This window comes from Barbus barbus, assembly GCF_936440315.1.
Source record: "Barbus barbus genome assembly, chromosome: 12".
Classification (NCBI taxonomy): domain Eukaryota; kingdom Metazoa; phylum Chordata; class Actinopteri; order Cypriniformes; family Cyprinidae; genus Barbus; species Barbus barbus.
The window spans coordinates 14227865-14245000 of NC_136740.1; the positions used below are offsets into that span (position 1 = coordinate 14227865).

The following is a 17136-nucleotide window of genomic DNA, read 5'->3' on the forward strand; positions in this document are numbered from 1 at the left end:
AATAGAACAAAGACACGTTCAACTTCAATAAACAGTGCTTTTCAGGTTTTTCAGTTCAGTCTAAAATAAATTTTCAGGGAGGCTACGCTACAGAAATGTAATAATCAAATGTAAAATAAATGCATAGTCTTCACTGTATAAATTAAACATTTTTATTTTTGATGTTACAAAGGTTATTTAGTCAGGAGCAGTGAGCAGTGTATTTTTCTTTGACAGCATTAGATTTATTATTTGTTTGCTTTAATTCATTTTAAGAAAGAAAGCAAGGATTTAATATACGGATACACCTGCGTTTTCTTTCTCAACTGTTTATGTTAATACATATGCCTAACCGACCATGTTTACTAGGATATTCACCAAAACGCGCATTTTGATGTAATTTTGTCTGTATTAATTCATCCATGCACAAAAAAGTGAAGAGAGCTCAATTCAGTATTTGCTCGGTGTAGATTCAGCTGTCTGTGTGTGCGCTTCAGATGTGTGCTCAGAAAACTCACAGCGCTCGACTGTTCCGCCAACAATCTCGAGAGTCTTTTATGCTCGCCTTGTGCCTTCTGGCAGTCCTTATATCGAGTCTTGATACATGAGTTTGAATGAGAATGCTTGCATTGGCGGTAATGCATAGACAGATATTATGTGAAAATGTGGACAGTGCCAAAATAAAGGTGCCTACTGTATATACTACAGATATCGATATTTTACGCGTGGCATCGATGCATCGTATCATCAGACATCGTATCGATGTATCGATCCATATCGATGAATCGTTACACCCCTAATAATGACATCATCACAGCTGATTGGTTATTTTTGTATCAGTAGCCAATGAGCTCGCTACTCAACATTCAAATAATTTCTGAAATTCAAATGCTCAAAAAGCACAATTCAAGTGCTTGCTGTAGCAGTTGCAGCCTGCTTCAGAAACCCTCCACCTTCCCGATTCCAGATTTTCAAATAGTTGTATCTCGGCCAAATATTGTCCGATCCTAACAAACCATACATCAATAGAAAGCCAACTTTGCATGATTATATGGATGATTGCATTTCATTATTTTCATTGAGTGTTGTCTTTCCCCCTGTTGTTAGTGATGAAAGAACTTTACAAGACAGTTGTTACACTAATTGGAGAAGCATTCATACTCTTTTCCTTGTGGGTATCTGACTTAACACTATTCGACTGACCAGTTACAAACACCAAATTTAATCAGTTAAAATAATTAAATTGTTCTGCAACATTAATTAAATGTGTTTAAAAGGATGCATGAAAAGCCTGATAGCAACATACTGACTTCTGCTTGCCTGCTATGTGATCAAGAGTCACTACAACTATAAACATGCCTAATCATACATTTCATAGTATTGCTTTTAGGAAAATAGCATTTAGGACATTTCTAATCTTCTAAACAAAATTACATTTATTTTAGCTGAAGAATCCAAAATAATTCACATAATTATCATGAAACATTTTTGACATTAATGTTCAGCACACATTAAAATGTCAGTTCATACAGTTTGAATGGCATTTACATTTGTCTCTGGATTTATTATAAGTATACGTTTTACAGTCACACTGTCCCGGTACTAATGTTTAATATTAAGAAATACATAATCCCTTAAAAGCACAACATCGCCAAACACACTGTTATAGAAGTGCCCTCTTTTCATGTTCGCTGTTGTAACGGGGCGAACAAGATGTGAGACGTACGGATTCAAGTGCAAGCTTTTATTTACAGGCATGGTCAATAACAGGCAGGGTCGAACAAACAGCAAACAGGTATAGAGAGGGCAAGACAGAAGAGTACTCAAGTAAACAGGTGTGGTTGGCGATCGGCGTACAATATCCAAGGGCCTTGACAGAAGGGGTAATCCAGGTACGAGAGCAATAATCCAATCGAGGTGCAAACAGAGTCCGAATGGCAAGGCAAAAGGGTAAATCCAGAAAACAAGGGCAGGAGTCAAAACACAAGAGAACACACAAGGTAAACCATGACCATGACTATGACTATGACTTGGGCTCCGTAGAGTAGCTATCACTATGAGAGTGATAAACACAATACAATACTCGGCAGAGAGGAAGAGGAAGTCCATGGTTTATGTAGGGTGTGTGATCAGTGCTGTGTGTGTCGTCAGTGCAATGGATGATGGGAATTGTAGTCTGAGGTGTCGTGCAACAGTTAGTGTGGTGCAAGAGTCCATGTGGTGAGCGAGTGACCTCTGGTGGTGAGTTAACGGAAGTTCATAGACCAGATTCATGACAGCTGTCTACCGAAGGAAAAAAACACTAAATCTCTCCCAAATCCCAGCCCTGCACGCTCCAAGGCATCACTGTCTTCAGGAGGAAGAGAAGCGATGCATAAGAACCAAATGGAGAGAGACAGACGAAATGATAGATTGGCGGAGAGATTTGCGGGGTCCCCATCTGTGAACATAATCTAAAAAAATCTGTTTATGCACTAGCAAGAGAGAGATGGAGGGGTGGATTTAGTGTAAGCCACAGAATAATATCAGTTGCGTGGTTTTAAGGGCAAATAGAGGAGGGAGGGGGAGAAGCTGAATTAAAATCACTCTCGTCCTCAGTATATGTGCCAGCTGTGTGTGTTTGTGTGAGGTTTAGGCCTTCTGTGAATGGGCTTTATATGACTGCGCTTGTTTTGTGTTTGCTCAGTTTGGTTTGATCAATTTTAGAGACTTTAGGTTCTTTACATGAGGGCTTGGCCCATTTCACGCTGCCCCAGTGGAGCCAGAGCTCAACCTCCCCTCATCTGGAAAAATATGTAGTATTAAATAAACATGAAACATTTGTAAACAGCACGATGGATTTCCGATAAGAATTCACTGGCTTCTTTTATTCTTCTTTCCACTATCTCTCTCTCTCTCTCTGTCGGTGATAAACAGTTCATTAGATGAATGTAAGGGAAAACATGATATGATGGGAGAGGACAGCTTAGCTGCCCGATTCTGGTCACATCAACCTTTATTGTATAGAGCATTTTGACATAAGTTCTGCCTGTGGCACATTTTTCATATGGGATGTTGACAGGCACATTCCAGTGTTGTGCACATTTTAGAAACGCAATCCCGGTGACACTCTTGTATTTTCTTGACACACAGTAGAATAGCAAAGACTGAGACACTAGTAAAATGCTTCTCTTTTTCATAAAAAATATATTTATTTCAGTTTGCACACCACTGTATATATATATTTGTTCCTGATTTGAACAAATTATGCACACAAAGTACACAAACATTTTTTTTTGTTTTTTTGTTTTAAAGTATATAACTGCTTATGCATGATTAAACTGAACTGGACATAAATATGTACACTGTGAAACTTCAAAACCTGAATATCAAAAATAATTTCTTAAAACAAGGTACAAAACTGAACTCTGTGAAACATTAACAAAAAAAAAACCTAACTGACAGGGTTATAATGACCCAGGCCAGGGTTATGCACTGTAAAAAGCGATCAGTTGACTTTTTTTTAAAATTGAGGAAACCCGTTGCCTTGAAATTATTAAGTAAAGGAAATTCATGCATAATTAAAAGAAAAAAGTGAAGTGAACTTGACAATTCTGAGTTACATTAACAAATAAACAAAAGAAAATGTGTTGTGGTCAGTTTTTATTTTAAGTTGGACTAACTTAAATTAATTAAATTGTGATTGCTGAAAAGTGTGTATCTACTTAACATAAACTAACAAGTTAATCTGAGTTCTGTCTACTTAATTAAATTGAGGAAACCCGTTCCCTTGAGAAAATTAAGTAACCACAACTTATTTGTGTAATTACAATTCACTTGAGACTGATTTGATGTAATCTTATTTTACTTATCTCTTTCACATTGAAGGCTACTAATACAATTCTCAAAAATACAAAATTGTTCAAAACAGACAACACATAAACATTTCTATGAAGAATTGTCAAAAGCAAGTCAACTCACCCTTATTTATAGCAATTCAGAGCAAAATAAATAAATAAATAAAAAATGTCAAAACAGCTTTTCATTGTTAAACAGGAAAATAGTGTCAATAATGATTATACATGTACACTATGTGTAGTGTGAGAGCCAAACCAAATCTCTCTGTTCTCTTATAAGAACCAGGCTGAATATTGCTGTATTTTTTTACATTTACATTTATATTTACATTTAATCATTTAGCAGAAGCTTTTATCCAAACCGACTTACAAATGAGGACAATAGAAGCAATCAAAAAAAAATTATAATAATAGTTATATAAAAAGTTATAATTTATCAAAAGTTTTTATACATTTTATCTGTGCACATCATTATTTAAAAAAAGTTAATGTGCCCTCATAATCTCTAATCCAAAACATGAACTTCCCCCTTGCAACATGATCTCTGATGACGTGTGTCTTCCCTCCAGCAACCTGTCACTCACATGAGATTTCAGTTTCTGGTGTATAAAATCAAGTCCCGCCCCACAAAAGCCACTTCGCTCAGATAACACAAACAGCAAAAACAATTCTCACAGTGGCTACATGGTTCATGATTATGTTTTTAATTCAAAATGATGAAATTTGAATACAAAGTTGAGTAGTTTGTGTCACTGTATATTACTGTTGCTCATATAACATTTCTATTGTAAAAACAGTTGTTAAATATTAATGTACATGTAACATTAATCCACTGAAGGCGACGACAGGGGTAGGCTGAATTAAAAACACTCTCGTCCTCAGTATATGTGCCGGCTGTGTGTGTGTTTGTGTGAGGTTTAGGCCTTCTGTGAACATGCTTTATATGACTGCGCTTGTTTTGTGTTTGCTTAGTTAGGTTTGTTCAGTTTAAGAGTCTAAGGTTTTTTACATGAGGGCTTGGCCCATTTCATTCCATTTATATGTAACATTAATCCACTGAAAAAGTTATTAAAAACTATAGACCCCACTTTATTGGCTTATGTTAGACTTTATTCTTGTATAACAGGTGCTACATCTAACAAAAACAAGATCAAAGATTATAGAATACCCAAGACGTGTCACTCATATAGTTTTGAATTGGGGAAAATGCAATGCTCAATATGGCCGCTCTATCGAACAAAGCCCCGCCTCCTGAGTAAAAGAGCCAATCACTGATTGTTATAGTCAGCGTTTCACTGCTTAGTACAGGCTGGTCTAGCCTGAAAAATAATATTTTTTAATGCTATTTGAGCATAATAAACAACATTTATGATACAGTTGTTGTCAGATTTCATTAGTGATTTTAAATATGAAATTGAATCGTAAGCTTGATGAACAGTTTTGGAAAATGTAATGTTTCAAAGATGGCCACCAAGTGACATGACTTGCCTTGTAGGGACTTTGAACAATGCACAAGAACTACAAGGAACCACATGACAGAATCATATGACAGGGACAAGGAATCATGATTATGACTAAATTACAAAACAAGAGACATGAAGACATAAACATGACAGTCATGGCAAACTGATTTACCAAGTATGTCAAGCTGGGATTTATGTTTGGTATCTGTGAGCAGTAAATCCTGCCTTCTTTAATTTGATTGGTCTCAATCATATTGATATTGAAGAGTGATGTTAGACCGCTAAGATTTAAACTGTTTGTCATCCTAACAACAAACAGAGCTATAAATATCAAATATTGTTGGGAATAATTTGTCCTTTTTTAATTACTATAGGGATGGGACTTCTCCCCCTCAATATGTCTATGCTGATTATGACTGGCTTTAATCTAAATTAAGTAATGATGGAAATAATTACTGTCTCTGTCTTTCTTTCTCTACTTCTCTATCCTCTCCTGTCTTTCTCAGTTATGCTGCTGGACACTACGGAGTCCACCGCTGAGCTAGGCTGGACAACGTATCCTGACACAGGGGTAAGATTCATACTTTATTTTAAAAATAGCCCACATTCACTGATGCTTTTATGAATCCGACAGATGTAGAGTATCCTGATGTGATTGATTGTGTGCATGTGAAGCTTATTGATGACCTCTTCTTTATATATTTCGGTGGGCCTGGGAGTGTGTACTTCCTGTTTTAATCCCGCCTTTCCAAAAGGACAGGAAATGGAGTATATTAAACCCTCCCTCCCTCAATTCCTTCATCCTCTTATGTGTGTATTTTCTGTCAACTCGACCGTGATATCTGCTGTCTCTGTGGCCCTGGGCAGCGTAGAGTCTCTGACCTACTGAGAAGAACTAGTAGTCCTTTACTTTCTGTCCCAGCTTCTCTTGCCAGACCTCAGTTTCTCTCTCTCTCTCTCTCTCTCTCTCTCTCTCTCTCTCTCTCTCTCTCTCTCTCTCTCTCTCTTCTGTCTGTCACTTGGTCTGCATACATATCTTTGTTAATCTATCCATCTGTGCTTTTCTGAATTTCTCCGCCTCTCCTTCACTCATCTTCTTATTCTCTCAAGCTGTCCTCCCCATCTTGTTTTATTTCCACTCAGTCCCATTTAATGCTTTCGTTCCGTTTTAGTTCTCTAAACGAGTGTTTTCATTCCTCCAGCAGTATTTTCATGTTAAGTTTTTGATGTTGTGTTTCTCTCCGTCTCTTCTTAGTCATTCTGTCTGTTTGTATTTATTTTCTTCATCCTCCGTCTCTCTCCTTTTCTCAGCGTGGCAGTTGTTCGCCGCCTCTTTGTGAGTCAGTGAGGGTGTGTGTCTGTGATTTCTGTATTGTATGTTTGAGAGATTTGGGGTTTGTCTGGGATTTTCAGCTCAAATCACCTGAGTAAGCGGGAAAGGGCAGGGCATTTCTTTGATGTAATCTGTCATTTCACACAAAAAAATGATATTTTGTTTTTTCACAGAGCTGTGGATTATTATCTCCGGGACCCAAACACAGACAAAAGCTTTCTTAATATTTTTTATTTTATTTTTTATTCTCTGGTATAATTTTTTTTGGTAAAGTACAGTGAAGTCCAAAAGTCCAATTTGTTTCAAATCCCAAGATAAACTGGAAATAAACTAAGGATTAAAAAAACCACACACACAAATGATTATAAATAGCCTATATAAATATAAATTATATATATATATATACACACACAAACATATATAACTATATATATATATATATATATATATATATATATATATATATATATACACATACACACACACACACACACACACACACACAAACATATATAACTATATATATATATATATATATATATATATATAGTTTTTTTATGTAATTAAACTAGAACAAATCTAAAGACTTCTGGACTTCATAGTATATTTTCAAGCATCTTTGTGAAATTTTGTGGTTGTGCGGTAATCATGCCTCAAGCTAATTTTTATTCTAATGTTCCACCTCTCAGTGGGATGAGGTGAGCGTGTTAGATGACAAGGGGAGACTCATGCGTACCTTTGAAGTCTGCAATGTCAATCAAAACCCTCGTCTCCAAGACAACTGGTTGGCCACGCCCTTCCTGTACCGGCAGTCAGCTCCACGGATCTTTGTGACACTGCGTTTCTCGGTTCGAGACTGTGCCAGTCTACGCTCACCCTCCCCGACATGCAGGGAGACACTAACACTGTACTACAAACAGGCTGACTCTCAGAGAGAGCTGGAGAGAACCTGGGTAGCTGAGGTGAGTGATGAGGGATTAGCTCATTTTTAAGGCTCAAGCCAGAGACTTAATGAGATTAAAGAAGGATTGAGAAATTTGTACTAAGCACAATAGTACATGGGTCAATGATATGATATTCAATTTAATCTGTGGCTATTCATTCATCACAAAATACCAGAAAAATCCAATTCACACATACGATGACTTGAATATGCATCTTCTATGTTTTTTCCATTTCTGAATAAAAAAGAAATGTTAAAATATGAATATTTAAAAAGTCATGTGGTGTGACCAAAAAGCCACATAGTCCAACCAGCACCAAAAAAACACACAAAACAGAAAGTGTCATAATCAATAAACTTCTTAAATTATCAAATCATTTGACCTTTTTATGAAAAGACAAATTTTATTAAGGTTGTAAAATATCATGTTGTGCAACTCCCCTAAATGTAATGATTTTAATGAATTACACTACCATTTAAAAGTTTGGGATCAGTGTTTTTTTTTTATAATTTGAAAGAAATATTATTTATTCTCATCAAGGCTACGTTTATTTTGATCAAAAATACAGCAAAAACAGTAATATTTTAAAATATTACTACAATTTAAAATAAATGTTTTCTATTTCAATATACTTTAAAATGTAGTTTATTCCTCTGATGGTAAAGCTGAATTTTCAGCAGCCATTACACCAGTTTTCAGTGTCACATGATCTTTCAAAAATCATTCATCATATTTTTTTTTCAGAATTTTTTGATGAATAGAAAGCTAAAAAAAAAACAAAAAAACAGCATTTTATTTATTAACAATGTAAAATATTTACTGTCACTATTATTCAGTTTAATGGATCCTAATAAATAAAATTTCTTTAAAAAAAGGTGCACTGACCCCAACCTTTAAAATGGTATTGTAATATATAGTATAAATTATAACTTTTGTGAAAATTATCATCATGATGTGTACACTCGTCGAACTTTATGGCTGCACTTTATTACATTTAAATGTTTCTTGAAAATGGTATATAAAAATCAAAACCATATGAAACCAACACTAATAGAAAGTATGGCTCAGAAAATAAATATTAATGTATAATATGACCTGAGATGATGGAAGGACTTGTGATTATGCTTGTGATTAAGTAATCTCCAAAATCATAGGTCCGTACCCAAGTTATAATGACTGATATGACCTACAAATGTAACCATATGGCTAGGAGACATCTTGAGCTCATGTCTGTAACCTTCAGTGAACACAACTTAAGTCTTACTTTCCAATTATCCCATTTCTGCAGGACAGTATTAGCATCATAAAACTAACATGAGTGTTTTAGCCTGTTATCAAATGCTGGGTTGTTGGATACCTTGTCCTACACCCACACACAGACATCATATGAAGGATTTTGGCAGCATTCAGTCTTGTAGCATTCTGTTTTGTTTGACTGACTAAGACATCCTTGGAAGATTTGTTATGATGCCGTCTGAGGATCCATGGGATTCATTTTTTAAAGAAAGTAAGACCCTCGTGCTCTTTGAGTGACTGTATATTGTATGAACTACAATTCCCCAGATGCATCACTCAGAACAAAAGATGAAACCTACATGATATCTCTGACATATGCCTGCAGGCTTTCGATAAAAAATATATTAATATAAAATATTAAAGCAAGAAATGTATCTTTCATTGCTTAAATCAAATCAAATACTAATTTCATTATACATTGTTCAATTAACAATGTGTATCAACACCACAGAATATATATCCTTAGACTTTTCTGGGCAGGATGGGCTCAAGGGAGGTATAAATTCTATAAGTGCAATTTCCTGGTCGTGTTTGTTAGAGGAAAACACACAGTGTGGTTTCAGCGGTTTGTGTGGCTTATTACTCCTCAGGGGAGAAGATAATGCTAAAAACAAGAAATAAAAGCTGTTGTTATCTCTCGAGAAATGTGATGTGGTCCAATGTCATGTAAATCAAATACTTTCCTTCTAGTTTTGCAGGTCTCGCAACATCTCTGTTATGTAAAGCTCTTGTCATGTCTTCTTTTCTGCCTTCTTGTAGTTAATCTTATGCAGTGCTGCCACACTAAAAATAGCTCCTAGAAGGAATAGTTCATCCCAAAACTGAAGTTCTGCCATTATTTAATCACCCTCATGTTGCTCCAAACCCATATGCTGCTATTTATTCAGTGAAAGACCAACTTCCAGGGACACATCTGATGGCATTTTGCTTGGAGATTTCACTTGAATGGATAGCAGGCCACCGCAGCTGCGGGAAAGGGCTAAATTGGAGCTTGTGTCCAAGAGAACATTGCACCGTTGGCTTTCACCACTGTTAACTGTTGCAGTAAACCTAATTACAGTGCCAAATCACAACTCATTGTACAAATATTTTGTATGATTTAAGAAGACTTGGAATATACTTTTATATTTTATATAATATATACATCTGTTTTTTTAACAGTTTTTTACTGTAGGAGTTTTATAGTCTTTTACAATTAAAATTACAATCATTTTTCACAGGGCTGAATTAGTTCTCAATAAACATTTCTTATTATTATCAGTGGGTTATTAGGTCATTTAGCTGCTATTACTTTAAGAGCTGCCACTGCTGAACATGACACAGATCTGACATGCATGAAATCATAGCATATGGGTTTGAAATGACATGAGGGGGATTAAATTACACAATTCAAAATTTTGCATGATCTATCCCTTTGAACATGACAGACATGTATTCAGTAGTAGTAGTACTGCTCTCTGAGGATCTCTCTCTCTCTCTCTCTGCTCTAGTCTTCCAGTGGAGAGACGAGAGAAGGCTGGGTGAAGATCGACACCATTGCAGCAGACAAGAGTTTCAGTCGAGTGGAGCCAAGTCTACCGCACCAGTACAAATCTGAGAATGCCCGACGAATCAACATCAAAACCCGCAGCTTTGCTCCTCTCACACGAAAAGGGTACGATGACCTTTTACCTTTTCCCTCTCTCCCCAAAGCCTTTTGATGAATGATGGTCACTGTGTGCAGATGAAATGAGGATGTGGTCACTCAGGATCAGGCAGTTCAGCTGAGTAAATATCAGCCACAGTGTTAATATTGACCTTGATATGGTTTGAATATGAAAACAAACAACAGTTATTAGTCTGTCTGGTCTCAACGGATGTTTTGATGGCTGCTAAGTTTGTCACCTGTCTCTTTTCATCAGTCTTTTTTTGTTGTCTTTTTCAGGTTTGTTTTAGCTATAGTAGACAGCGGAGCATGTGTGTCACTCATGGGTGTTTCCATATTTTATCGTCGCTGTCCAGCAACCAGTCGTTTTCTGGCTTTCTACCCAGCCACACCCTCAGGGGCGGAGCCAACGTCTCTAGTTCCGGTGTCTGGAACTTGTGTACCCCACAGCCAATCACAGGGTGGGACAGCACCGAGAATGCACTGTAACACAGAAGGCGAATGGCTGGTGCCTGTTGGAGGATGCACGTGTGATGCAGGATATGAGCCCAATCATAATGGCTCAGCCTGTTTAGGTGAGTCAGTAAAACATGCAGTCTAATGCTGGGAATTTTGATTAATCTCAGTGACTCAAATTCTTTGAATCCAATCACGAACAGATTTGTTCACAGATTAATTCAGTAACAGGATATGAGCATAATCTTAATAGCTTTGACTGTTTAGGTGAGTTAACAAAACATGTTGTAATATGATGAGGATTTTGATAAATCCCAGTGACTGAAATGTTTTTTTTTATTAAAAATATTTGTTCAGATTTATTAACTGATTCATTCAGTGACATGATATGAGCCCAATTATAAAAGTCTTTGCCTGTTTAGGTAAATCAACAAAACATAGTTTAATTGTGGGAATTTTGATTCATCGTAGTGACTCAAATCTTTTGATTCCATTTCCCAAAAAGATTTGTTCACTGATTCAGTCGGAACGGGATATGAGTCCATTCATAATGGCTTAGCATGTTTAGGTGAGTCAACAAACTTGTAGTCTAATGGTGTGGATTTTTATTCATCTCAGTGAGTCAAATCTTTGAAACCATTCACCAAATAGATTTGTTCAGATTTATTCACTCTTTCATTCAGTGATTTATTTTGCAGGTTAACGTCAATAGGTGGTGACAAATCTTTTTGTTGTTTTTTTATAAGCAAGTCATTGAATCCTTTCTAACTTGAAAAAAAAAAGGTCACGACCAAAGCAGTCTTTATTAATATTTTCCTACAAAAATAGTTTTAAGCATTATAAGTGTTTACCCAACACATGACAACAAAAAGTATTCTTAAATTGAACCATAAATTCTATAATAAAATTCTTTTACAAATGGTTTTCATGCCCTTATATTAATTTTTACATCATTTGTACTTAAATAATTTATTAATTCTATCACATCACATATCAATATTTAGATGAATTGATAAATGCTGAAAGGTAACAAATAATAGTGACTATACATAGCACTTAAAATGTATACGTTCACCTAGTTTAGCTTAATGCTGAAAAAATATTTGTCAACAACCTATACAGCCAGTGTGCTTATTTGTAGAGATATTATTTCAGTACACTTTGTTTAGATGTGATATTAGGCTATGTCAATATTGGTGGGGCCCATTTACATGATCTTGTCTGGGGCCCCACAAACCCCTGAGCTGGTCCTGAGCTCATCACATTTGCACTGAGGATGATCCACTAACGTCTGACAAATACTTCTAACCAGCAACCCCCTTTCACTCAACTTATAATTTTATTGTGCATGCGTCATTGTTGTGTCAGTTATCTTTGAATCAGAACTCTGCGGGCTTCCTGTCATGCTAATTATCAATGGAATTTGATGGACAGAAAATGACACACGGTTTATTCAGGCAAGCGGGAAAGCACCCTAAACAGATCTAATTAAAGACATAAAAGACGTGCTGCATTGCATGCACTGTGTTTTGTGATTGCAAGTTACAAATTTGTCTCCACGAGTTACCTAAAGACAGTCCCCATTTGGAAAAATAATATAATATCAAAAATAATATTTCTGAAAGGGTAAACTAGAAAAAATTGTTATTTGTTAGGATTATGTTAGGGAAGTAAAAATCCGTATTAGACTAAATAATAATTGATCAAAAGTGACAGTAAAGACTTTTATATTGATGCAAAAAAATATATTTTTAAAGCTGCAGTCCATTACTTTTTTTGGTTAAAAATAATCTGAAATCAATTTTTGAGCAACATGCCCAGCCAGTGTTCAAAACTATCTTCTTACCTTAGCCCGATTCACAATGGTAAGCTTATAATAAAGTTTTCTAATTTGAGTGGTACTGGTAGGTTTTTTTGCGGGAAATTCGAGCATGCTGCCGCGTCATTACGTCTGTAAACATAAAGGAGGAGTCCCGGCTGGTAGGCTATATCGCATGTTAGGATGCTGCAGTTAGCAGATCGTTTATAGCCTTTTCTCACAGCAGCTGGAATAAATAACAGCAGCTGAATTTAACATCATTTTGATGGCGATTGTAATCCTGTAAGGATTATGTGTTTATGCAATGCATGTGACTGATACTAGATTATATTCCAGTTTAAAATGTGCATCTGATTACGGATAGCCTACATGGAATTACACAAGTTTTGTATTTTAAAGAGAACCAGTTCTAAGGAAGAATAATTTACTTTTTGGGTTAAAAGAATTTCTTTATATGAAATTCAAATAGTATGACAATTAGAGATTAGACTGTACAGAAATTGAAATCTACATGTAATGCTAATACACACTACATACACATCGTCATGCAATGCTGATGTTGTTAAAATTAACAATTTGAGAACAAAGTATAACAGTAATAATAATTTGCACGGTTTGATGTGATATGAGCTAACGGATCGTTGGATTTAATCACCATTATAGCATGATTATTGCACTTTTTTCCTCAATTGGTCAGAACAAATTAGCAGACTTGTTACTTGTTCAGATGACAATATTCGGTGAAAATTATTATTTGGGTCATACTTCCAAGACGTAATTATTAACAAGAAATGTTTAATGAGGAAAAAATCTGCATATTAGAATGGATTCTGCAGGATCATGTGACACTGAAGACTGGAGTAATGATGCTGGAAATTCAGCTTTGTCCTCACAGTAATAAATTACATTTTAAAATATATTAAAATAGAAACAGTTATTTTAAATTGTAATCATATTTCACAATTTTACTATTTTTACTGCATTTTTATTAAATAAATGCACCCTTCATGAGCATTAGAGATTTCTAAAATGTTACCGATACAAAACTTTTGAACGATAGTATAGATTTACAATATGATCATTTTACTGTAACTGTCTTTGAAATATATTAAAATGAATGTCTCAAGGCAGTTAGTCTGTAGTATTTATAATCAGCTTTAAAAATAAACAAATGCATTTGTGGTCGGGTTGTGTTTCAATTGTAACTACATTGTGGCAGCCAGTACTTGGTGTATGTCTGTATTTTTCTTGTTACTTTATCAGCATTATATGCATATCTGTGGGCATTTTGTTGGCACATCTTTTCAGTATTTTCTTTCTTCTTTTTTGTATTGTCGGTTGGCTGACAGGAAAAAAAAAAGAGTGAGAATTTGAGGAATGTTAAAGACAAACTCGTCTTTTTCATCAAGCAAATTTTTTCTGTCTGTCCAATAGAGGAAATGAGGTCAGAGAGGAAGAGAGATAGAGATGCAGCAGAAGTGGAGGAGACCTGAAAGGGGTTAAATTCTGGGGGCGATGCGAGTAAATCAGACAAGAAGTTTTGGGATATCTTGAAGACGAGAGTGGTGGGGAGATGGAGAGAGAGTGGGATAAGAGAGGGATGTGACACATTTAGGTCACGGTGATGTAATGGCCATTCAGCTGAACAAGTGACAGAAACCACAGGGAAGAGGAGGGGGAAGGACACAGTAGTGGACATGAGTTAAAGACTGTTGCACTGAGATACCAGAAATCATACAGAAAATGCTAGATGGACAGATGGAGTCGTGTGGAACAAGTTTTATTTTGAGCGCAACAGTGTTTTAATATGTTATGTGATGTATATTCTTGAGTGCAGGTGCTCCATGTTTCATTTGCATTTAATTTGATGTCACATTTTAGCAGCAAACTGATTTGAACTTCTCTCACATTTTTCCACCTTGCATTGCTCTCAGAGCTTGGTAACTGAAGTGACAAGAATGTGACTTTATGACCAGTGAGAGACAACAGTGACAACTACACTGCAAAAATAAAAAATAATTAGAGCTGTCAAATGATTTATCTCGATTAATCACATCCAAATAAAAGTTTGTGTGTACAGAATATATGGGTGTGTACTGTGTATATTTATTATGTATATATAAATAGACACACATATGCATGTATATATTTAAGAAACATTTTATATTAATATGTTATATATATATATATATAATATTTTTTAAATATATGTGATTTCATTTTTATATACATAATATATAAACAGTTCATCAATCATGTAAACTCAAACTTTTATTTTGGATGCGATTATTTGTGATTAATTGTTTGACAGCACTAAGAATTATATATATATATATATATATATATATATATATATATATATATATATATATATAAAGAGTTTATTTGCAAAAACAGATAACTTTTTTTTAATAATGTTTTTTATTATGTTATCATGTTTTTATTGTGCTAGTTAGCTGTTTTTTTTAGTTATTTTTTTAACCTAGTCAAAATACCTCAAATTAACTCTTCATGTATGTATATATATACATACATGAAGAGTGCATGTATGTACTGTATGTATATATATATAAATATATACACACACACTATATATATATATATATATAATACACACATTATATATATATATATATATATATATATATATATATATATATGTAACAAAATAAGTCGTAACAATATTATTTTTGAATAAAAATAGATTTTAATTAGAATTTACTTAATACAGGTAAATCTAAAAAAATGTGAATATCGTGAAAAAGATAAATATTTTTTGTCACTCATTTCAGAAAGTGAAACCCATATATTATATAGATTCATTACACAGAGTGAAATATTTCAAGCCTTTATCTCTTTAAACTTTGATTATGGCTTACAGATAATGAAAACCCAAAATTCAGTGTCTCAGAAAATTAGAATATTACATAAGATCAATAAAAAAAAAAGAATATTTTAAACAGAAATGTCAGGCTTCTGAAAATTATGTTCATTTCTATGCAATCAATACTTGGTTGGGCCTCCTTTTGCATGAATTACTGCATCAATTCGGCGTGGCATGGAGGCAATCAGCCTGTGGCACTGCTCAGGTGTAATGGAAGCCCATGCTTTGATAGCGGCCTTCAGGTCATCTGCATTGTTGGGTCTGGTGTCTCTCATCTTCCTCTTGACAATACCCCATAGATTCTCTATGGGGTTCAGGTCAGGCGAGTTTGCAGGCCAATCAAGCACAGTAACACCATGGTCATTGAACCAGCTTTTGGTACCTTTGGCAGTGTGGGCAGGTGCCAAGTCCTGCTGGAAAATGAAATCAGCATCTCCATAAAGCTTGTCAGCAGAAGGAAGCATGAAGTGCTCTAAAATTTCCTGGTAGACGGTTGCGTTGACTGTGGACTTCAGAAAACACAGTGGACCAACACCAGCAGATGACATGGCAGCCCAAATCATCACTGACTGTGGAAACTTCTCACTGGACTTCAAGCAACATGGATTCTGTGCCTCTCCACTCTTCCTCCAGACTGGGACCTTGATTTCCAAATGAAATGCAAAATTTACTTTCATCTGAAAAGAGGACTTTGGACCACTGAGCAACAGGCCAGTTCTTTTTCTCCACAGCCCAGGTAAGATGCTTCTGATGTTGTCTCTGGTTCAGAAGCGGCTTGTGTAGCGGGAGAAGCAAACGACAGACACAGTGGGTGTGGCGTCACGCCTCGGAGAGGTTTTTATTAAACAAAATAATAAAATAAAGGTTTCCAAAGGGAATAAAAGTGTCCAAAATAAACAGGGGATCTGGTGTCCTCGTCGTGCTGCGGGGTTCGTGAAGGGAGGCAGTGTTTGGAAGGGAAGGGTCCAGGTAAGGGGCGGAGTCCGGTGGCGGCACACGCTCCTTTCTCGGGTCCGAGGCACGAGTGGCGGCGGCTTCTCCTAAGCGGCTTCGTCCAACGTTCGTCCTCGGCACTTCCGTGGGATTCGACGGCCCAGCATCCTGGCCCGTCAGCCGTCTCACGGGTGTTCGGCTCTATCCGGACTGCGGGTCCGGCAGCTTGCGTCTCTAGCGGTGCGGGAATCCTCTCAATGCTCCCTTCCTGGACCTACGAGGACACCAGCGTGCATGCACGGGGAAGAGACTGGTCTCCCGAGGAGAGGCGCGCTCGGCATTTAAACAGCGAAGGTGATGAGGCTCTATTCACATCAGGTGCGCCTCATCACACGCCGCCAGCCCTGGCTGTTTCAGCGCCCCTCCTCTCACACACACCCACTCCCGTCGGGAGCCTGGTGAAGGGCGGCGAATACGGGATGGGGTGGTGATGATAATAAGGGGGGAGGCAGCCGACTCGTCACACTTGGTAGCCCTTTTCCTGAAGA

The 17136-nt window shown here is 36.2% G+C and overlaps 1 protein-coding gene across 1 annotated transcript in view; it reads left to right on the forward strand.

The window, feature by feature from the left end:
• The window catches only part of LOC306877589 (ephrin type-B receptor 5-like), a 58513-nt gene that overhangs the window by 16207 nt on the left and 25170 nt on the right, over positions 1–17136 (forward strand). The window contains exons 2-5 of the mRNA XM_079429438.1: positions 5785–5849; positions 7301–7573; positions 10342–10505; positions 10776–11071. Coding sequence (XP_079285564.1) covers positions 5785–5849; positions 7301–7573; positions 10342–10505; positions 10776–11071 — 798 coding nt within the window. The remainder of the gene's footprint in view (positions 1–5784; positions 5850–7300; positions 7574–10341; positions 10506–10775; positions 11072–17136) is intronic.